The sequence below is a fragment of the Tachyglossus aculeatus genome, chromosome 8 (assembly GCF_015852505.1).
Source record: "Tachyglossus aculeatus isolate mTacAcu1 chromosome 8, mTacAcu1.pri, whole genome shotgun sequence".
Taxonomy (NCBI): Eukaryota; Metazoa; Chordata; class Mammalia; order Monotremata; family Tachyglossidae; genus Tachyglossus; species Tachyglossus aculeatus.
Window position 1 is genome coordinate 31,470,152 of NC_052073.1, and position 23,523 is coordinate 31,493,674.

General features: G+C 48.2%; 1 protein-coding gene across 1 annotated transcript in view; it reads left to right on the top strand.

Annotated features, from left to right (window-relative positions):
* GNB5 (G protein subunit beta 5) overlaps positions 1 to 12,965 on the top strand; it is a 35,166-nt gene extending 22,201 nt beyond the window's left edge. Inside the window, exons 6-11 of the mRNA XM_038750552.1 lie at positions 2,399 to 2,542; positions 5,369 to 5,460; positions 6,235 to 6,283; positions 8,400 to 8,496; positions 9,716 to 9,882; positions 11,445 to 12,965. Of these exons, the coding sequence (XP_038606480.1) occupies positions 2,399 to 2,542; positions 5,369 to 5,460; positions 6,235 to 6,283; positions 8,400 to 8,496; positions 9,716 to 9,882; positions 11,445 to 11,456 (561 nt within the window). The 3' untranslated portion in view covers positions 11,457 to 12,965. The remainder of the gene's footprint in view (positions 1 to 2,398; positions 2,543 to 5,368; positions 5,461 to 6,234; positions 6,284 to 8,399; positions 8,497 to 9,715; positions 9,883 to 11,444) is intronic.
* The last annotated feature ends 10,558 nt before the right edge of the window (positions 12,966 to 23,523 follow it).

Consider the following 23,523-nt stretch of genomic DNA (forward strand, 5'->3'; position numbering starts at 1 on the left):
CCTCTTCGTATCTGATGGGCAATTACTCTTCCCCACAACTTCAAAGCCTTATTGAAGGCACATCGTCTCCAAGAGGGCTACCCTGATTAAGCCCTCCCTTCCTCTTCTCCCCCTCCCATCTGCATTGCCCTGACTTGTTCCCTTTATGAATCTCCCTCCTTCAACCCCCAAACACTTTATGTACATATCTAATTTTATTTATTTATATTAATGTCAATCTCCCTGTCTAGACTGTAAGTTCGTTGAGGCAGGAAATGTGTCTGATATATTGTTATATTTTACTCTTCCAAGTGCTTAGTATGGTGCTCTGCACACAGTAAGTGCCCAGTAATATGACTGACTGTCTGGCTGACTGAGAGGGAACTCAGTGATTAGCCAAGCCCCACCTTGTTGAAATTAAGTGACTCTTTGAGGGGGATGTAGCCCCTGCAGATCTGCCCCATCACTTGCCCCGGCTCTAGCTGCTGAAGCTAGATAACTAGCTGACACTTGGCTGCTCACCAGACAGTCCTGTTAGGACTTACCAAGAGGGCATATGCAAAGGCTCCCTGAGAAAAGCATCTTAACCATACTGGTGATCCCCGGAAAGCTCTGACCTCACCTGCTTGTAGATTCCTCCCACTGGCTGGACATATTCCTTCCCTTTCTCCTGGGGATCAGTTGGTCTGAATGCCCAGAAGAAGAAGTTTTGTTCTCTGCATCACCAGCGTAGATTTGGGAGTGAGGAAGTCTTGCACCGATTATAAAGAAAGCAAATTAATTTATACAAATGATTGAAGTTTCTGATGGAGAAAGAAGTTCCAAAGTGAGAAGAGGTGTTCAGAGGGAATTAGCATGCCACAAGTTACTTTATGAAGATAGTGAAGGCTGTTGCATCTCAGTTGGACAAATTCTTCCCAAAAGTTAAAAAACCACTACCAGTCAGCAAAGCAGGCTTCTAATTTTGCAACCAACTCTAAAGGTTCCTAATTACACTACTCATCATTTAAGGCAATTTTGTGATATTATGGTTTGAATGAACAAAGATTAAATAGTTTAGTGAAGCTTAACGTAACAGTAGACAGCACATTAGTGAATTTCGTATTCTTCCAGAGGCATGTTTTAGGGTATTTAAGTGCTTACTATGTGCTATGCACTGGCACATTAAGGAATTTCATATTCTTCCAGAGGCGTTTTAGGGTATTTAAGTGCTTACTATGTGCTAGGCACTGGGGTAGATACAAGCTTAATAATAATAATAATAATAGCATTTATTAAGCGCTTACTATGTGCAAAGCACTGTTCTAAGCACTGGGTTAATCAGATTGTACCCAATGCCTGTCCTACATGGGACTCATAGTCTTAATCCCCATTTTACAGATGAGGTAACCGAGGCACAGAGAAGTGAAGTGGCTTGCCCAAGGTCACAAAACAGTCAAGTGGTAGAGCTGGGATTACAGCCCAAGTCCTTCCGACTCCCAAGCCCATGCTCTAGCCACTAGAACACGCTGCTTTGGGGACAAATCCCAATTTATAACATGAAAGTCCAAAGACACTCCACCAGCAAACCAACTACAAGATGTACCCCACGATTCAGCCATAATGCGTTCCTGGAAAGCCTTGGGAAGTCAAGAGCTGAATCGTGGGGTGCACAGCTGGTTGCCGATGGGCTGCATTTGGAATTCTTGGCATTAGGACGAGGTGGCAGGGGAGACCGTAGGAACCCACAGAAATGCCATTTGGCTTGCCCTGGGTTTTAAACACTAGGTGCTTAATCTGTATTATCGACTGCTCCTTCCCCCTACCCCAACCCCGGACCTGAGGAGAGGGCAGCTGGCCTCTCCATTGCCCATTCATTCATTCATTCAATCGTATTTATTGAGCACCTACTGTGTGCAGAGCACTGTACTAAGCGCTTGGGAAGTGCAAGTTGTCAATATATAGAGACGGTCCCTACCCAACAGTGGGCTTACAATCTAGAAGGGGGAGACAGACAACGAGACAAAACATATTAACAAAATATCCGTGCTCTGGTTTCAGCTGCTGGAATAAAACCCAGGTCTCCTTTCTCTCTTCCCCAAGAAAAAGTTAACCCCAAGGACACTCAGCTAGGTTAAATCTCATGCCTGGCCAAGATTAAGTGGAGCGGGAGGCCATGCCCTTCCCCTCCCCTTCTTCGTTGGCCTAGTTCTCAGGATTCCAAAGGAAAGACAAAAGTCCCATTCCTTTTTTCCTTCCGTCCCCGGGGAAAATTGTTTAGATAAGAGCGTTTTTGTAGCCTGATTTAATGCACTTTAAAAAAAGAAAATAGTCACCCTGCTCTTCTGTCCTCTGACAATTGAATTGCTTATCTCTGGCAGCCAGTAATGTCCCCTCTTCCCCCCGCACCCCGTCAACCACTCTGTTGTGTTTGTTGCAGATCCTGACGGCCAGTGGGGACGGGACCTGTGCTCTGTGGGATGTGGAGAGCGGGCAGCTGCTGCAGAGTTTCCACGGACACGGGGCGGATGTTCTGTGCCTGGACTTAGCACCTTCGGAGACTGGAAACACCTTTGTATCAGGGGTAAACATGACTTAAAAGGAGTTCCCCCTTATCGTGTGGGTGGCACGGGAGAGGCGAGGCTGTGCTGGCGAGCCGGGATAGTTCCTTCATTCTGGGATTCAGTGTTTATCATGTGCCAAGCGCTGTGCCTCTACCCCAAGCAGCTGGGGTAGATTCAGGTGAATCACATCAGAGACAGGCCCTGCCACCACAGGATTCACAATCTGAGACTCCCCGCAAACTTGGCTTCCTGGGCCAGGTCAGGTTGAGAGAAGCAAACAAGTCAAATGATCCTTTGTCATAGTCCTAGGAGTAGCCAGGATCTCCGGGAATGTATCTTTGGATGGAATTTATTAGTCTAGTCATCCTCCGGACCAGTTTTTTGCCCTGTAAAGAAGAGGAGAGTTGGTCAGTTTGCACTAATGTTCCTAGTCCATGGTGGGAAGGAGCCCAGAGAAGCCAAATTCAGGGTTTGCTTTCGCCTCCTTGCCTCTTATCCTTCCCACCCCAGGGTTCCTTTCTGCCTCTGAATAAGTGCTAAATCTGGCCAGTTATTTTCCCTCCTTTTTATCTCCAGGAAATGAGTTAAGAGCCTGTTGGAGCCTTTCTGGGGGTGGCGGGGACTGGAATTTGGAGGTAGGAAGGGGAGAGGCAGACATTCTTAGTCCTTGCCTGGTCACCTCCACCCTTTCCGTGGGCGCACGCCCACGCTGACCCTTCGCTTCTGTTCTCATGGAAAGTTTCCCATTCACCGAGTAATGGAGACGAGTGACCCAGAAAAGAGTAAGAAGGAAACCAGGTTTGTTCCTGGTCACAAGCAAGAATATCAAGTGGCACTGAGCCCTAAAAGATCCACATTTTAGATTCACTTTCAATATGAATTGCCCCAAGTCATTCATGACTTTTTGAATGAACTCGAAACCCTGATGGGGAAAATCAAAATTAGTCAACCATATTTCCCCTTATGGTATAGCTGGTACTAAAATTTACTGCCACCAAAACAGTAAATGGAGTGCTGGGGTTGGGGCAGAAGAGGCCTGCTTTCAGCCAGGCAGGGCTAAAGGGATGTAATGCTTTTATTTTTCCAAAGTGCTTTTCTTGTCAGTGATCTTTTTTATTTTTTATTGTACTTATGTATTTATTTTGGTATTTGCTAAGCGCTTGCCGTGTACCAGGCACTGTACTAAATGCTGGGGTTAGGTGGGTGTGCCACATGGGTGTCCCACATGGGGCTCACAGTCATAATCCTCAGTTTACCCATGAGGTAAATGAAGCACAGAGAAGTTAAGTGACTCACCCAAGGTCACACAGCAGACAACTGGTAGAGCCGGGATTAGAACCCAGGTCTTTCTGACACCCAGTCCTGTGTTCTATCCACTAGGCCACACTTTGAGGGGGAGAAAGAGGCTGGTATTATTATCCCCCTTGCATAGATGCGGAAACTGAGGCATGGGGAGAGGTTAAGTGATTTCCCCAAGACCACCTAGCAGGCCGGTGGCAGAGCTGGAACTAGAATCTGGGTTTCCCGACCCTAAATGCTTTCCATGAATCCAGGTTGCTTCATGGGGCCAGACCATGGGGTGACAGTAGTCACTGGATGGCCAAGTCAGGTGTCTCCAATTTGGGACTCCTCTACTACTACTACTACTAGTAATAACAACAATAACAGTGATATTAGTGACAAGCACAGTAGAAAGCACCAAGACAATCAGGTCAGACTCAATCCCTGTCCCACGTGGGGCTCTCGAGCTAAGTAGAAGGGAGAAGAGATATCAAATCCCCATTTTGCAGATGAGGGAACTGAGGCACAGAGAGATTAAGGGCCTTGATCTAGGTCACCCAGCAGGCAAGTGGCATGAAAAAACAGGTTCTGGCCAGTATAAAGACTGTATGACTGCTAGCCATACGTAAGAGAAATGCATTTTCCAGGACTATCAATTCATTCATTCAATCGTATTTATTGAGTGCTTACTGTGTGCAGAGCACTGTACTAAGCGCTTGCCCAGGCACCCTTAAAAACCACTGCATGTGCTCACTGTCTGACATGGGAGTGACCACCACCCCCTAGTAGTGACAGACTTGGGCCCCTGCAGTGTTCTGGCAGGGTCACAATGGTGTTGCTTGGGGTCCATTTTCTTCCAGCCCCCCTTGCTCCCTTTCTCCCTTGCTCCCTCCTTCTCAGCTTCTTTCCCCTCCCACTCCTCATCCCACCCCAAACTCTCCTCCTTGTCCCACTGCTGGGCTTCCTCACTTTTTTCCCTTCCTAAGCCCTCAACCAGCCGGCCATCCCAACCACCAAAGGAAATTGCCCCATTGGCCCGTGACAGTAACCACCAGTGGCCTCTGGTCTTGGCCCAGCAGATGCCCATCTCACCTTCCAGAAGTGAGAGCCACAGTAGACTGAAGACCCTGACCCTCTCTTAGACTCTAAGGAGCAGACTAGCGTGCCTCATCCCAAGACCCGCTCTGAAATCTGCATGGAAAGTCCCGGGAAAACAGGGGGGAAGGAAGCAGTTGGGCAGTTCAAAATGAAGGGGATCTCTGCGCCCTGGAACCAAGTTTGCAGGGCTCTCCTGACTGCAGGACAGCTCACCAGGTGTTTGGCCATCATCAAACTGTGTTTATTTAACCCCCACATGTGTAACCTGAGGTCAAGCACTGCAGAAAGCTAGTCGAGCTGACCTGGCCCTTCCCAGAAACTCCACCTGGAAAAATCTGACTCCCAGAAGTGGCTCAGTCACCATTGTACTGAAGAAAAGCGGGCCTGGGTCCAGCCTGGGGAGGGGGCTCAAGTTGGCTTCAAGGAACCATCGGTGGGCATAACCCGGGGTGCCCTTGTCTTCCTAGGGGTGTGACAAGAAAGCCATGGTTTGGGATATGCGGTCCGGGCAGTGCATCCAGTCATTCGAAACCCACGAGTCCGATATCAACAGTGTCAGGTTCGTGTACCAGACGTGTTCTGTATCCTGCGGTGGGAAGTGAGTCATGGAAAATGTATTTGGGGTTGGGAGAAATGGTCCCTTCTAGAAGAGTGGGGTGATTTTGGGAACCAAGCTGGACTGAGAAGCCTCAGATTGGACTCCGACCCCATGGCGTGGCCATCCATGGGGCCCTGGGAGCCTAAGAGCTGGGCCAGGATCCTCAATGACCATCTCTAAGATGGCAGGTCTGCCTGGCACAGGCCAGAGAGGCTGTAGCCTGGGCCCTCAGGACCCTAAGCACCCTGGACTCATGTGGCCGAGCCTATTCTGGGTCCGGTCTCGACCACTGGGAAGGGACAAGTCCAGAGGCCGTTCTCCTCCCAGATGGCTGTAGAGAAGTGGTATCCCACCCCCCATCCCTTTCCAAAGACCAACAAGACTCCTCAAGGGGCCAGGTCAGTCTGGATCTCACTTGCCTTAACTCGGCCCTGACCACCGGATGGGTGCCAAGACAGCAAAGACCCCACCTGGCCCAGCTTCAAGGTCTCGAGTCCGCAACAGGAGTAGCCTCACAGAGACCTACCTTTTTGATTCCCCACCATCCCCTCCCAAGTACCACTCTGGACCCGGGCCCAGGGCCTGATCCCCAGGATCCTGCCCACCGTTGAATCCCCAGCGGGCAGCAACGTTGACCCACCACCCGTGGGGATGCTTGCTCGGCCGGGGTTCCAGAGTGGGATGCGGCTCGCCCCCGGGGTGCTGCCCTCCTCACTGGGGATTTGTTCCCTCCAGATACTACCCAAGCGGAGACGCCTTCGCTTCCGGCTCAGATGACGCCACGGTGAGCAACTATGCCAGGGACTCATCTCTCGAAATCCCTCTTCGTGATTTTGCCCCTTTGGCACCCTCTCGATAGGTGTTGGGGAGGCACAGGCTCTGATATACCTTCTCTGTGCCTGGACCTCATCCCCAGGAGGTCTCCCAGGCCCCTCCTTTCCTGGTCCCGACCAGCCGACTCCGATGCACCAAAGCATCAGAAAGAGTGCTTTGTGCTTCTGGGAATGAGGGTGGGGATGCAGCATACTTTCTAAAACACGGCTGAGCTCAGACCCCGTTCCTCTTCAGTCAAGCAAAAGAGAAATGTCACTGAAGGCTGTGATTTTCTGTCTCCTGGGCAAAAAGCCTTAAAAATTAAAAACTCAGCGTAGTGCATCCATCCAATAATAATAATAATGGTAGAATTTAAGTATATACAATGTGCCAAGCACTGTACTAAGCACTGAAGTAGATACAAGGCAATCAGGTCAGCCACAGCCCTGCAGTAGGGAGAACAGGCATTTTACAGGTAAGAAAACTGAAGCCCAGAGAAGTTAAGTGACTTGTCCAAGGTCACACAGCAGGCATGTAGTGGAGCTGGGATTAGAACTCGAGTCCTCTGATTTCCAAGGCCTGTGCTCTTTCCAATAGACCATGCTGCCTCCTCAGACTATGGCGCATGGGAATCTAATTGCTTTCGCAAGTGCAAGCAGCAACAGAGACCACTTTCGTGGATTGGGCTCGGGCACGGGTGCAAAGTACAGTCCTAGTGTCCACATCCCTGAGAGCCCCCCAGCCTCGCCTCCCGAGGTGGTTTGGGCAGTGGGCCAAAGAGACCCTTTTCTTGTTCAGTTCTAAGCTCTAAAACTCAACAGGCCACAAGCTTTCCCTAGATTTCTGTTTCTCTGTCAACCCCATGAATGCAGCAAGAGTGCTGACCAGACAACTTTCATCTTGGCGTGGCAAAACAGGGGTGAGAGGGCTAGCCCTGGGGGCACCTTGGCAGGTGGGGCTAGTCTAGACTCCCCTTGGCTGGGCCTCTTGCTGACCCTCCTCCATCCCCACCCAAGCTCCACTGGGGCCTTGGGTTACTCCACTGGCTACCATCCTTTTGGCCACTGTTTCCCCCGCACCCTTCCAGCCCCCCCAGCTCTTAGACTAGCTCATACAGTGAAGAGAAGGGAGAAATTATTGGGGCACAGAGCTGGAAAAGAGAGCTTTATTCAAGTCCTGCCTCATGTTTCTTCCTCTGGGAGCCAAAATACGACATTCCCATTTTGCAAGGGAAGAACAGAATGACTTGCCCCAAATCCAAACCAGGAAAGAGCCCCTTCACTCGCTCAAATCCAGCTGTCCTGAGTTCTCCTGATGTCCACCCGGCCGAACGCAAGAGGCTTCAGTCATTCATTCATTCTTTCAATTGTATTTATTGAGCGCTTACTGTGTGCAGAGCACTGTACTAAGCGCTTGGGAAGTACAAGTTGGCAACATATAGAGACGGTCCCTACCCAACAGTGGGCTGACAGTCTAGAAGAGGGAGACAGACAACAAAACAAAACATATTAACAGAATAAAATAAATAGAATAAATATGTACAAGTAAAATAAATAGAGTAATAAATACATACAAACATATATACATATATACAGGTGCTGTGGGGAAGGGAAGGAGGTAAGGTGGGGGGGATGGAGAGGGGAAGGAGGGGGAGAGGAAGGAGGGGGCTGAGGATTCCTGTGCAGGAGAGGGAGGAGTTTTGGGACAGGGATGGGACATCTTATTCCTGAATTCCTGGCCCTGGGTGGAGCTTAGAGCCCAGTGCTCTAGGGAGGAGTGCCAGGTTAGCCACTCCAGCACATTAAAGGGAAGGCAGTTTGTCTGTGGGGGGTAATTTAGGGCTTCCAACAGGTGGTTCTGCTTTTCTCTTCACCAGCCTCATCAGAACGATTCCCGGGGGTAGTTGGTGGCTGAGACAGCCCCGGCATTGTTCCCACTGGCCTCTCCCCGACCAAACATGAGGAAAAGAGCGTGTCCAACCCCATAGAAATAGAGATTGTCATGTGGGACTGCCCGTAGCCAAACCCCCATGACGGGCTGGCCCAGGGGTGGGGGGACCACGCGTGTTGTTTCCTTTTGACTCCCAGTGTCGTCTTTACGATCTGCGGGCCGACCGCGAAGTCGCCATCTACTCCAAGGAGAGCATCATATTTGGAGCGTCCAGTGTGGATTTCTCCCTCAGTGGTAAGAGCTGCTGCCTCATGGCCACTTCAGAAATCTCCCGAGCGGAATGAAAAGGCCACATCCTCTCGACGGCATCCCAGGGACTGGACTCCAACCTTGGCCGGCCCCATGCTGCTCCCCCACACCTCCTGTCCTTCTCAGGGGAGGTGGAAATCCGGGATTTTCCTGCTCCAGTGCTAGACGGACCCCCATACTACCCTGAAGCATGCCCGGGGAAAGGAGGCGTCCACGGAGCCCTGCACCCTCATCATCCATTGTGTTGGGTGGGACTTGCTCTGCTAAACTTACCCAGCTCTCAGAAAGTACAGAGCCAGTTTTCAGGCCCATGCAGCTTTTCTTTGAGCTTCACAATGGGTGTCTGGGTCCTAAGAGAGCTGGACAGAATAACCTGTGTCCTCTGCTTTGTGACTTAAGGAGAGGAAGGGGCGTGTTGGGTGAGTGTGTATGTCCTAAGGGCTGAACAAAATGTCCTGGTTCCTCTGTCATGTGACGTAAGCAGAGGAAGGGATGGGTGTGTGTCGTAACTCAGAGCTGGACAGAATATCCTGAGTCCTCTGCCTTGTGATGTAAGTAGAGGAAGGGGTGTGTGTGTCCGTCACCTAATTAAGAGCTGAACAGAATGTCCTCAGTCCTCTCACTTGATATAAGCAAAGAGAGAGAGTGTGTCCATGAGTTGTCACTTTCATTGGTTTAGAGCAGTGCTTCTGAAACTTTTTCATCCCTGCAGAAATCCTTCATCCTTCATTTCCCTCTCCCTTGCCCCGCAGGAGCCAGTCCCCCCATCCACAATGCCCCCTGAACAGTTGACAAAGGGATGAGAAAATGACCTCTTTACTTTGTTCAATCGTGTTTATTGAGCTCTTACTGTGTGCAGAGCACTGTACTAAGTGCTTGGAAAGTACAAATAGGTCAAGGAGAGAGAGAGACACACCGGGGGAGGTGTCTCTGCCTCTAGTAATGTTGTAAACTGGGGGGGTCTAAGAGTCATTTATGCAGGAAGACTTTTTTAAAGTTCCATCCATAGCTGCAGGGAACATCAAACAGATGTTCAGAGCCCCATTGCTCCAGTCCTGGCTACCCTGGGACGTCCTGATAACCCCCAACGTGGGGGTCCGGGAGCAAGAGACCCACCCAGTGAGAAGCTTTGAGGCAGCTCCCCTTTTTTCCCCCATGGCTTTGTAAATATCTCTCTTTAGCATGTGGACTCTTCTCTTCACAGGTCGTTTGCTCTTCTCCGGCTACAACGATTACACTATCAATGTGTGGGATGTTCTGAAAGGGGCCCGGGTTTCCATCCTGTTTGGACACGAGAATCGCGTGAGCACCTTACGCGTTTCACCCGATGGGACGGCTTTCTGCTCGGGATCCTGGGACCACACTCTCAGAGTACGGGAAGGGTTTTCTCACTTTGTGTCGGGTCGGGGGTAGCAGAGGCCGAGGGAGCGGAAGGGCTGGGTTTAGACCTGAGGCCTGGAAATCAGAATTTGGATCAATTAATCGACTGATGGTGTTTATTGAGCACTTACTGTGTGCAGAGCGCTGTACTAACCACTTGGGAGAGTACAGTGCAATGGAGGGGTCTAAACGCCTTACGATCTAGTGGAGGAGGCAGACATTAAAGTAAACTACAAATGGGGAAATCGCAGAATATAAGGGTGCGTATGTAAGTGATGCAGGATGATAAATAATTAGGAAATATGAACCTAAATGCAGAAAACATGCAGAGGGAAGGGAGATTGGGGGAGATGAGTGGTTAGTCATGGAAGGCTTCATGGAAGAGGCATGCTTTCAGTAGGGAAATAGAGAAAATAGGGAGAGTAGGGGTCAATTGGATATGGCAAGTGGGTGGCTGAGTTGGAGTGGGGAAGGACTGCAGCATGGTGTAGTGGAGAGACAGGAGTGGGAGTCAGAAGGGAATGGGTTCTAATTCCGGCTCTGCTGCTTGTCTGCTGTGTGACCCTGGGCAAGTCACTTCACTTCTCTGCGCCTCAGTTAAATCATCTGTAAAACGGGGGTTGGGACTACGAGCCCCACATGGGACAGGGTTCAACTCGATTTGCTTGTATCCACCCCAGCACTTAATAGAGTGCCTGGAACATAGTAAGCACTTAACAAATACCGTCATTAGTCTTATTAAGGGGATTGAATGCCTTAAAGCCAGTGATAAGGAGTTTGATGTGGGGATGGGACAACCATTGGATGTTTTTGAGGAGTGGGGAGATGTGCACAAGACAATTTTTTTTTAGAAAAGTGATCCAGGAAGTGTGGACCGGACAGGGAGAGGCTGGAGGCAGGGAGGACAACAAGGAGGCTGGTTCAGTAGTCCAGGGGGGGATGTGACAGGTCCAGGGACTAGTGTCATAGTAATGTGGGCAGAGAGGAAGGGGCAGATTCTAGAGATGTTAGGAAGGTAGAACTGACAGGATTTGCAGGTTGAATGAGAGATATGAGTTAAGGGAGAAGCCAAGGTTGCAGGCCTGTGAGATGGGGAGGGTGGAAGTGTTCTCTGTAGTGATGGAAAAGTCGGAGGGATGAGGGGTTGAATGAGAAGGCCATGACAAGTCACCTTACTAGCCCATCCTCTATGCCGGACTCTGTACGGGTTCAGATAATGAACGCGGTGTTGGGGAGATGTGCAACTGTCTGGTTTTCTGAGGGTAAAACATCACTTTGGAGACCGAAAATTCAGAAACACATGGTACCGAAATGGTGTTTGAACATAAACTCAAGAGAGGATCTTCCTGCTCAAATTTCTGGCCTCAGAATAAATCAGATTTCTCTCTAGCATTTAAGGCAAAACTTCGGTTTTACTCGTGAGATCGTAGAGAAAGAAAATTGAGAATTCTGGTAGCTGCTCCATTACCCGAGAAATGCAGTTATTATTAAGGGTGGATTTTTACCTCTGAAACCCACGAATTGAAGGTGATTCAATTCTTTTTTTTTTCCAGATCTGGGCATAATCTGCTATGTCCCTGCTAGATGCAAGTTAATAGTGGAATCTTGGACTACATGGAATAGCTGAATCAGAAAATGGGATCTGACTTTAAAGAGGATTTAAAAAGGTTTTATTGTTTCAGCCTACTGAAAAAAACTTGGGAGCTGAAAGTTCATTCACTTTCTTAGTATGCTATCAAATGTTGTGATGGAAAATGCAACCCCTACGGAGACCATATTATAAGCATTTAAGTCACAGCAAACATCACCCTCTAGGAAAATGTTTTTAATCTTAATTTTAAGATCACTTTTATTAGAAGTGCTTTAGATAATTATGAAATCAGGGTTTTCTCTGAAGTCACCTATCCAACAGAATGCATTCCTTACCAGGCAGTCTGCACTGTATTGTTTGCATGAGTCAAATTCTTTCCTAAGGTGGAGTAATCTGTCGGGGATCAGTTTCACCCAAGGCAGCCTGACTTCTGGAAAGTTCCTCTCTCGACGATGAATTTTGATGTAGCGTGTTAGAAGGCTGGTTTGGGGGGAAGTCCTGACCAAAAGCAATTCCACACTGACCGTTCAGTATCCAGTTAAAGAAAAAGGTCCAGCACTAAGGCAACTCGTTGCTATTAAACCCTGTTTTCCCTGGCTTTTTGCAATCACTGAATGTAAATAAGAGAGCAGCAGGTCACGGAAGCTGGGGAATAGGCTGCTCTGTGGTGAGGTAATAGCTCTACTTTGTGGGAATTTTTTGTCCTTTGGCTTGGCAAGTCCAACTCCTTTCATTTGAGGAAATACTTCCTGTTGAGCACAGGTGTGTTTGTGGTGCAAATTCCACAGCCCCACACAAATATTCAACAGCTTTCTCTGAAGAGAGTCAGGACAGAGGACTTCTGGGGAAGCTGGTAGGACGCTCATGTTTGGGTGGATATTATTGAGTGAACAAAATGTTTTTTGCCCCGATGAATCAGCCAGTTGTATTAAAATATTTATTGAGCTGGAAGTGTGACATTTTACTTGAAACACATGAATATCGGATAAGTGTTTCATCATCTAACTGAAGGAAAACTAACTAACAGGAAGGTAAATACCTTAAAAAATCAATTGGGAAGCAATCCTTTGCTTGAGGTTTGAGTGATGACCTGGAAGAAGGGAAGAAAATGCCTCATTTGGTACTGCTGTTGATTTAGTGTAGGCTATGTGCTCCAGCAAAGTTTCCGTGAAAACAGGGAGATTCTCCAGGCACGGAACTTTGTGAAAACAAGATCGGCTGCCAAGAACATTAAAAAATTAGAGCTGGGGCTTCAGGGAGGACAGGTTTGTGCTGGTGGAGAGTCGCATGGGGTCCGTGGCAGCCAGCTTGGATGCCCCTCGGAAACAATGCCCAGAGCAACGCCCTAGCTGAGTCCTGGAGCCTCTGCCATTTCTCTGCCGCTTCCAGAGCTGTGCCTGTGCCCTGGTCGACTTGGGCTGGCACAGCCGGGGAGCTGGGATCAATCAATCAATCAATCAATCGTATTTATTGAGCGCTTACTATGTGCAGAGCACTGTACTAAGCGCTTGGGAAGTACAAATTGGCATCACATAGAGACAGTCCCTACCCAACAGTGGGCTCACAGTCTAAAAGGGGGAGACAGAGAACAGAACCAAACATACCAACAAAATAAAATAAGTAGGATAGAAATGTACAAGTAAAATAAATAAATAAATAAATAAATAGAGTAATAAATATGTACAACCATATATACATATATACAGGTGCTGTGGGGAAGGGAAGGAGGTAAGACGGGGGGATGGAGAGGGGGACGAGGGGGAGAGGAAAGAAGGGATGGCTGGCATTCGAGCCCAGCAGGAAGCAAGAGATGATGGTGGCATCAAACAATCCATCAGTGAAATTTCCTGAGCACGAGAAGCAGCACGGCCTTGGGGATAGAGTCAGAAGGACCTGGGTTCTAATCCCGGATCCACCACTTGTCTGCTGTGTGATCTTGGGCAAGTCACTTCACTTCTCTGGGCCTCAGTTCCCTCATCTATAAAATGGGGATTAAGACCCACATGGGAAATGGACTCTGTCCAATCTGATTAGCTAGTATCTATCCCAGTGTTTAATACAGCACCTGGCACGTAGTAAAGCACTTAACAAACGCCATTTTAAAAAAACCCAAATAAATAACTTTGTTCAGAGCATTTTACTAAATGATTGGAAGAGTCCAGTAGAGTATGTTGACCACTCTACTTGCACCTACAGTGTGCAAGTTAATATGTCAGCACGATTATCCACTGCTTGAGACGACTCTGAGCTTTCTCTTCTTGCCGGCCTCTCGACTCTTTGGGGAAATATCCTATCTCGGAGCCCTGTTCCTTCCCTAACCCCCATTGCCGACCTTCCCTCACGGCTGGTAAAAGGCTAAGTTGGCTGAAAGAGCAGATGTGGAGGAAGAGGAGAGAGACAATCTTTGGAGACAGGGTGAACAATGACAGAGGGGAGGGGAGGGTGTTCATATTAATTGAGCATTTGCAGGGTGCAGGGTACGAGGCGCCTGGGGGATTTACAGAAGAGGTGAAAGACACAGCCCTCAAGGAGTTTACAAGTCTAAGGATGGGCATTCAGATTCTATTTCTACCACTGGCCAAATTGTATACATTTAGCGTGTATCACCATAATAAATAGGCACCCAAATCAGCCTTCAGCCCCAAAACCTTCCTTGCAGTTGGAAACGTCCATTTCAGTTACAATGCCGCGATGAATCGAATGCACTATGGAAATTATAGAATGTGGAGTAGAGCTCGTTGTGCAATATTGAGTTACACTGTAGACATTTATCCAAAAAAGGTTAATAATGCCTATGTAGTATTTATTACAGATCCTGTATATTTGCTTTTGAACATACTATGCTGTGTTGAAATGTAAGCCTGGCCTAAGTGTAATAAATTGTATTTTACATATTGAAAGCTGTGACTCATGAATAGGTTAGGCTATTTCACTGAATTATTTCGTTTTTCCCAGGAGAGTCCTGGGTAGACTGGATTCCATGGTTAATTCTTCATTTTTCACGCTTTGGGCTCCATTCTAGTAGAGTAGAAGTACTATTTTTTTTAGCACCTACAGTGTGCAAAGCACTGAAATGAGCCCTGGGAAAAACAAATGAAAAACAAAACAGGAGTGAGAATTGGTCCCTGTACCCCAAGGGGCTTGCAATCTAAAAATAAGGTGGGTGGGGAGACTGGCAGCAAAAACTTAAGGAAAAATGAAACCGTAAACACAAAAACAATGCAAGGCAAGGGCAATCATAATTACATAGATACAAACAGAAGAGCAATAGGGAACTTTGGCCCGAGGAGCAGAATTTCAGGCTGTTGGAGGCTCTGAGCCCAACAGTGGTAGTGCAGCCACTATAACTTCCCTAGATACAGCAGTAGCCACGGCCTTCCCAGTGAGAAGCAGCATGGGCTACTAGATAGAACAATGGACTTGGGAGTCAAAGGACCTGAGTTCTAATTCTGACTCTGCCACATCATGTCTGCTCTATGACCTTGAACAAGTCACGTAACTTCTCCCTGCCAGTTACCTCATCTGTAAAATGGGGATTAAGACTCCGAATCCCATGTGGGACATGCATTGTGTCCGATCTGATTAGCTTGCTTTCTACCCCAGTGCTTAGCTTAGTGGAAAGAGCCCGGGCTTGGGAGTCAGAGGTTGTGGGTTCTAATCCCGGCTCCGCCACTTGTCAGCAGTGTGACTTTGGGCAAGTCACTTCTCTGTCCCTCAGTTGCCTCATCTGTAAAATGGGGATCAAGACTGTGAGCCCCAAGTGGGACCACCTAATAACCTTGTATCTATTCCAGTGCTTAAAACATAGTAAAGGCTTAACAAATACCAATATTATTAGTATTAGAAGTACAGTACCTGGAAAGTAGTTTGTGCTTAACAAATACCATTAAAAAAAAGTTCCAAATGTTCTGGAGGCCCCAGGATAGCACAAATTAGAGAAGAGGGGGTTGCCAGTGATCTAACTCAGCATCCTGGCATGTTGGAAGACCAAGGCCATAAACCGCACTGTTTTTGCCAAGCCAGCTCAGGGCAGACTGGGAATGAGGCCCCAGGATGACATGGAGGAGGATGGGTGAGGGTTACCGGCCATGTAGCTTGCTACTCTGGGATGTTTCCACGGGGGCTACCAGTTCTGCGACCCGACCTGGGTCATGGGGCTAGAACAAATTGTCTAGAATAAGCCAACCACTGTAACAGTACTGATCCATCAATGTCAGCTCACTCATTCATATTTATTGAGTGCTTACTTTGTGCACAGCACTGTACTAAGCAGTCGGGAGAGTACAATATAGCGATAAACAGATACATTCCCTGCCCACAGTCTAGAGGGAGAGACAGACATTAATATGAATAAATGAATAAATTGCAGATTAATTACAAATAGGTACATCTGTCAAAAGGGGAATGCTAGTAACCCTTAGTGCCCTTGGGTGGAGATGGGAGGTCGTCATCCAGACGGAAGTCCCTTCCGGGATCGGATGCACTTTCTGTAGCTTTTAATTGGAGGGCTGATCCTGTGCTGGACCACAGGGCGTGGGTGGATAGGTCAGCATCCTAAAGTCAGTCAGCAGGTCAGAGCACTGGCCCTTCAAGCAGATCCATTAAATCTTCCACTTGTCCCCAAACTGTCATAGGTGATCAACTCCTGATGTTTGGACACTCGATCTCCATGAGGACATTTACGATCCTCTTAGGATCAGTAATAACATAAACCGCAGCATCGGAGCCTGGGAAACAGCGATAAATGAAACAATGTAGTGGAAAGGGGCCTACTAAGCATAAACAAGGGAGAAAGCTGTGAAGGACAACATTACTGTCTAAACGACTATCTCCACATTCTATCAAACACAAATACAGAAATATTTATGTAGCACAGGAAGGGTGGGACCCAGGCCCTTCTCTGTGGGCATGTTAGCTGCAGCAGTTTAAACTAACTTTCGACACAAAAGGCCGACTCGGTTGTCATGGCTCAGGAAGTGCAATAGGAGACACAATTGTTTTGTCTTTTTCTTCGCGGGCGTGCAGTCAACTGGAGGGCGAAGGGAACCGTGCCAGCTGCCCTCTGGAAAGGTGTATCTCCATTTATCTTGGGTTTATTGTTTGGAACAAACTTTCGATAGTCCAATCGGTGATCATTGAAGCGCCCGCTGCGTGCACAGCGTGGTACTGACCGCTTAGGAGAGTACGTCTGGAGCGGAAGACCCGATCTGTGCTCTCAAGGGCTCATTTTCAGCAGTCAAATTCCATGGTTCCAAGCCAAACCAGGAAACAAGGGGGTTGCCCTGAGGATGAACCCAGGAAAAATGGGCCGATGCTCGATAGGGATCTGACCAGAGCCAGCTGTAATGGAGTCGTTTCCCGGCACGGCTTGGTTTTGTGTTTGTGTGAAATGTATCTCGCCGTTGAAAGGTATCAGGGGCGGAAGCCCTTCTTCCACAGAGTCGCTCCCCAAAACCGACCGCTTCTCCGAGCACATTTGAATTCTGCTCTCTGGAGAGAGCTGCTTTGAACGGCCCCAGTGTCTCTGATGGACAACGAGTGCTTTCACTTCTGTTCCTCCCTTATCCCCTCAGCATCTCTGTCAGGAAGACCAGGGGAGGTGCGGGCCAGGGTTCCTTCTGCGGGTAAGAAGACAGTTCAGTTTTCATTCCCGTGCAACCCGTGAGCTTTTTGCTTAGATGTGGAGCTGCGATATGGACATCAGTCCCAGAAAGCAGGAGATAAAATCACTAGCTGCTTCCTTTATGTGGGTCACATTAACCGTCAGCAGCCTGTCCTTTGTCTTCTCCTTCCTCTTCTCTGTCTCCACTCCCACTGAGGACCGCCCGTCAGTGTGCCAGTTGGGCTCCCATCGCATTTGACTAAATAGTCCACACTCCGGGCTTATGCGCCCCTGCCAGCCCCCAAAACAGGGCCTCCTGAGGCGCGGTAGGCTGAGGCATTGTGCCCAATTAGCAGGCCTACCCATTATGGGGGGCTGTGACAAGTTGATGGGGGCTGTGGCTGGGATGCCTGGGATCCCAAAGTACCCTGGGGAACGGCCTTAGAAAAATGAAGGAAAAAACCTGGAATGTGGAGAGTACTTTTATCTTCCAAAGTTCTATCACATCATTTGTCACCTTTAGCCCTCAAACCATCCCTGGAAGTAGGGGGAGGCAAGAATGATCCCCTGGAACAGATGAGGAAACCGAGGCCGGGAGAGGTAAGGGACTTGTCCAGGGTCACTCAGCAGGCCTGTGGCAGGGCTGGGATTACAACTCAGGACTCCGGACCAATGGCTCCTTGCTATCACCATCTGTTCTCACTGCCTCACACTCAACCCACAATCAGTCGGTTACCAATGATACCCGGTCCCATGTGTCCTTGGGTATCCTAAGAGAAACCCACAGGTCAAGAGCAATTAAGATCCTATGGTGCTCGGGGGTATTTGCTTTGGGACCAGGAGAATTTCAGGGGTCTCCCTCGGCAGCCTGTGCCCACCACACCCTGCAGAGGTGAAGCAGGGTTGGATGGGATTGTCCCATGCCGAGAGGAGGTTCGGCCAGCCAACCACTTCTGGTCTCTTCTCCTCCAGTGCCCATGATCTTTCATCCCAGGGTAGGGACTGTCTCTATATGTTGCCAATTTGTACTTCCCAAGCGCTTAGTACAGTGCTCTGCACATAGTAAGCGCTCAATAAATACGATTGATGATTGGCTGGAGGCCCTGGCCATGGCAGTGGTCCTGAGCCTCTGACCTCTGACCTCTTGGTCTTCCTTGATTCTAATCCATATTTGGATGGTTTCTCCCTAATAGTAATAGTATTTATTAATTGCTTCTTAGATGCAGAGCACTCAACAAGGCACTAAGAAAGAATTAAATGGGTGGAAATTAGACATTGCCCCTGTCCATGGGTGGGGAAGGGGGGAAAAAGAAGGGGAATGGGGGAGATGGGGGCGGCGGGGCTGTCCCTGTCATTCGTCTTCATGGTGATTGACTGAAATTCACCAGATGGGACTGAGGTGGGTGCCGAGTGTTTACTTTGCTGTTTTCTGAGATTGTGCAAGATTCATAAAAAGCATCCCATCTGCTCAGTTTCCAGATAGGGAGGGTTTCATCTGACATTCACAAATGCGATTCTGTACTGTGATAACTGTTAGAACTAAAAACAAAGCCGACTCTAGTTCTCCATCTGCAGGGCAACGTTAGTTGGCTTTGGCACCCTCAGTCTTACTGGAACTTTATGTTTGTTTTCCTTTTGTTAATTTTCATGTTTATTTCAAAGTACAATAGCCTCTTGGCTGGCCCAAATCTGGTTACCCACACTTCTGGCTTGTCCATACTCAGAGCACATTGTAGCAAAAAAGAGAAAATGTTATGGGATAGAAGAATTGACAGGGACTGTAATCTTCTCAGTTTGGAACTTGCAAATATGGAGGATCTAACAGTGGGAGGCATCCTGGGGAAAAGTGGTCATAAACGGATGGATTTGAGGACTCCTAGGAAAGAAACGGGAGAAAGAAATAGCGGTCAGGAACTAGTTGAATAGCCCCCAAGGACATCAAGAGAGTTGGGTGTTTCTGAAGAAAAATATCAAGGTGGCAAAAAAGATAGGAAAGAAGGAATAAAGTGAGTTGGAGTTTGCATATGGAGCTTAGACACAAAGGGAAAGCAGGGAAAATGAATGGAGATTTTCAAGGAAGAGAACAAATCAATCAATAAATCATATTTATTGAGAGCTTACTATGTGCAGAGCACTGTACTGGGAGCTTGAGAGATTACTACATTCATTCATTCAACCATATTTATTGAGCACTGTACTAAGCACTTGGGAAAGTACAATATAACAATAAGCGGACACATTCCCTGTCTACAATGAGTTTAAAGTCTAGAAGAGGGGAGACAGACATTAATACAAATAAATAAATTACAGATATGCACATAAGTGCTATGGGGCCGGGATGGGGGAGAAACAAAGGGAGCAAGTTAGGGTGATGCAGAAGGTTGTGGGAGAAGAGGAAGGGGGAGGCTTAATCAGGGAAGGCCCCTTGGAGGAGATGTGCCTTCAATAAGGCTTTGAAGGTGGGGAGAGTAATTGTCTGTCGGATTTGAGGAGGGAAGGCGTTCCTGGCCAGAGGCGAGATGTGGACTAGGGGTCGGCGGCGAGATGGGCGAGATGGAGGCACAGTGAGAAGGTTGGCATTACAGAGCAGGCTGGGTTGTGGAGAGAGAGTAGTGAGGTGAAGAGGAGGGGGCTAGGTGGCAGAGTACTTTAAAGTGAGGAGTTTTTGTTTGGTGTGGAGGTGGAGGGGCAACCACGGGAGTTTTTTGAAGACGGGGGTGACACGTCCTGAACGTTTTACTAGAAAAATGATCCAAGCAGCAGAGCGAAATATGGACTGGAGTGGGGAGAGACGGCAAGGAGGTTGTTGCGGTAATCCAGGCAGGATAGAATGACTGATTGTATGAATGTGGTAGCAGTTTGGATGGAGAGGAGAGGGAGGATTTTAGCGAGGCTGTGAAGGTGGGACAGACAGGAGCTAATGATGGATTGACTATGTGGGTTGAATGAAAGAGAGGAGTCAAGGATAACACCAAGGTTACAGGCTTGTGAGAGTGGAGGGTTGGTGCTGCCGTCTACAGTGATGGGAAAGTCAGGGGAGGACAGGGTTTGGGTGGGAAGATGGCAATATAACTATAATCCCACAGTTCATTCATTCATTCAATTGTATTTATTGAGTGCTTACTGTGTGCAGAGCACTGTACTAAGTGCTTGGGAAGTACAAGCTGGCAACATATAGAGACGGTCCCTACCCAACAACGGGCTCACAGTCTAGAAGGGGGAAGGCTCACGGTGATCTTACCATCTAGAGGACAAAGAAATAGCAGTAGCTTCTGGGAATTAAATCAGAAAGGGTAGAAGAGAAAGTGTGGTGTAATTCTCAGAAGACCAAAATAAGAAAATATCTTCCTCTTTAGTAGGCAGCAGATGGAGGAAGGTGCCAGGGTTTTTGGGCAGCCGAATCATGCCCCCCTCCTCCTGCCTTCACCCAGCTGGGTGGCTGCTGTGACAGTTCCAGTTGGTGGGGAAGTAGCAGGGCTGATTTAGGCAAAACTGTTGTCCATGTGAACTCTGCATTCAGCATTCCTGGGATAATTAGTGCATGGGCTCATCTGGCAACAGGGACCAAACATGTTTTTGCTCCTCTTGAGAGCAGCACTCGACTTTTGAGAAAAGTCCATCCCCTTTATAATAATAATAATGGTATTTGTTAAGCGCTTACTATGTTCCAGGCACTGTTCTAAGCACTGGAGTGGATACAGGCAAATCGGGTTGGACACAGTCCCTGTCCCACGTGGGGCTAACAGTCTCAATCCCCATTTTACAGGTGAGGGAACTGAAGCCCAGAGAAGTGAAGTGACTTACCCAAGGTCACACAGCAGATCCGTGGTGAAGTTGGGATTAGAACCCATGATCTTCTGACTCCCAAACCCATGCTCTATCCACTACGCTACGCTGCTTCTCATACAGCGTTTAGAACAACGCTTGGCACGTAGTAAGCGCTTAACAAATGCCATCATTATTATTAAATAAAAGGATGTATTTGATCAAATCGTAAATTATTTTCCCAAATACAAAGACCCTGGCACTAAATTGGAAAAGAGAAGCTCACTATAATGCTCATTTTGGCACCCCTCGTCGGGGTTGAGGTGGGGTGATGGGGAGGAACTGCACGTCATCTGCCTCAAAAGCTGGACCTAAAGTTGGTTTTGGCCCCTGTGCACATTTTCCTCCTTCTCAGCCAGCACATCTACTCAGAGCAGAGTGGAGATACTGCCAGGATGGGAGTGGGGAGCCACTGATGATGGGCACTTCAAATGTCCCTCCTCCTATTAAATGGACTGTGAGGGGACCGGTGGTAAATGTCTACAGCCCTCCCCTTGTTCAAAGCCTTCCTAAACTCCAACTTCCTACAGCAAACCTTCCCCAAGACATCCCCGTCACCCCGAATCCCGCCAACAGGCCACCTCTAGCATTTATGTACTGGGACACTCACTGATGATAGAATCTCCTGTCACGAATGATGATGATGATGATAAATGGTATTTGTAAGTGCTTACTATGTGCCAAGCACTGTTCTAAGCACTGGGGTAGATACAAGTTAATCAGGTTATCCCACGTGGGGCTCACATTTTACAGTCCCCTATTTTACAGATGAGGGAACCGAGGCACAAAGTGAAGTGACTTGCCCGAGGTCACACAGCAGACAAGTGGAGGAGGTGGGATTAGAATCCTTGACTTCTGATTCCCAAGCCCGTGCTTTTTCCACTAAGCCATGCTGCTCCTGACAGGAATGACAGATGAGCCTGTCCTGAAACTTCTACGACTTTGAATAAGGCACTGGCCTGGAGTCAGAGGCCCTGGGTTCTAATATTGGCTCCACCTTTGCTGTAAGACCTTGGGCAAGTCACTTCACTTCTCTGTGCATGACCTTGGACAAGTCACTTCACTTCTCTGTGCCTCAGTTTCCTAAACTGTAAAATGAGGATTCACTACCTGTTCTCCCTCCTATTCATTCATTCATTCATTCAATCGTATTTATTGAGCACTTACTGCGTGCAGAGCACTGTACTAAGCACTTGGGAAAGTACAATATAAAAATAAACCGATGCATTTCCTACCCACAGAGAGCTTACAGTCGAGAGGGGGAGACAGACATTAATATTAAAAAAAATGAAAGATATGTACATAAGTGCTGTGGGTCGGGAGGGGGAAATGAATAAAGGGAGCAAGTCAGGGTGATGCGGAAGGGAATGGGAGAAGAGGAAAGGAGGGCTTAGTCAGGGAAGATGTGCCTTCAATAAGGTTTTGAAGAGGGGGAGAGTAATTGTCTGTTGGATTTAAGGAGGGAGGGAGTTCCAGGCCAGAGGCAGGTCGTGAGCGAGGGGTCGGCGGCAAGATAGACAAGATCAAAGTACGTGAGAAGGTTGGCATTGAGGAGCAAAGTGTGAGGGCTGGGTTGTAGCAGGAGAGTAGCGAGGCGAGGTAGGAGGGGGCAAGGTGATTGAGTGCTTCAAAGCCAATAGTGAGGATTTTTTGTTTGATGTGGAGATGATTGGGCAACCACTGGAGTTTCTTGAGGAAACTCCCATCTGATTAACTTGTATCTACCCCAGCACTTAGAACAGTGCTTGACACATAGTAAGTGCTTAACAAATACCCCCAAAATTAAAAAAAAACCTGCAGGGAGGAATTGATTAGGGTGCCAAAAGCCTGCTCAGTGTCCCCCACAGTCTCTCATCCCTGCCAGTAGTGTTCCCACAGAAGTCCAGAATATGTTTGACAAGTAGGCAGGCAGGGGTATAGCCCATTACGAATTGCATGTACAATCTTCCTCCATGCTAGCCAGCTGAGAGCAAATGTGGGATTCGAACTCAGGTCTCCCGGTCCTCCAGAGTCCTGCTCTACCCACAGGGCAAATAACAAATACACCAGAAATTAAAGACCTAGCCTCTGCCCTTCTAGGATAATCCTTTGGGTTATGTTTGGAGAATAACCATCAAACCATCAATGGTGCTTATTGTGTGCTTACTATGTGCAGAGCACGATACTGAGTTCTTGGGGGAAAACAATGGAAGCTTCAAATTCCCTCTCCTCCGATTCTCCCCATGACCCCCACCAATCTGGCTTCTGTCCCCTTGACTCTGCAGAAACCACCCTCTCAAAGATCACGGATAATATCCTTCTCCCCAAATCCAAAGGCCTCTACTCCATCCTAACCCTCTTCGACCTCTTACCTGCCTTTGCCACTGTGGACCACCCCTTTCTCCTGGAAACATTACCCAATCTTGAATTCCCTGACTCTGTCCTCTCCTGGTTCTCCTCTTATCTCTCTGGTTGTTCATTCTCAGTGTCCTTCACAGGCTCCTCCTCAGCGTGGCTCAGTGGAAAGAGCCCGGGCTTTGGACTCGGAGGTCATGGGTTCAGATCCCAGCTCTGCCGTTTGCCAGCTGTGTGACTTTGGACAAGTCACTTCACTTCTCCGGGCCTCAGTTCCCTC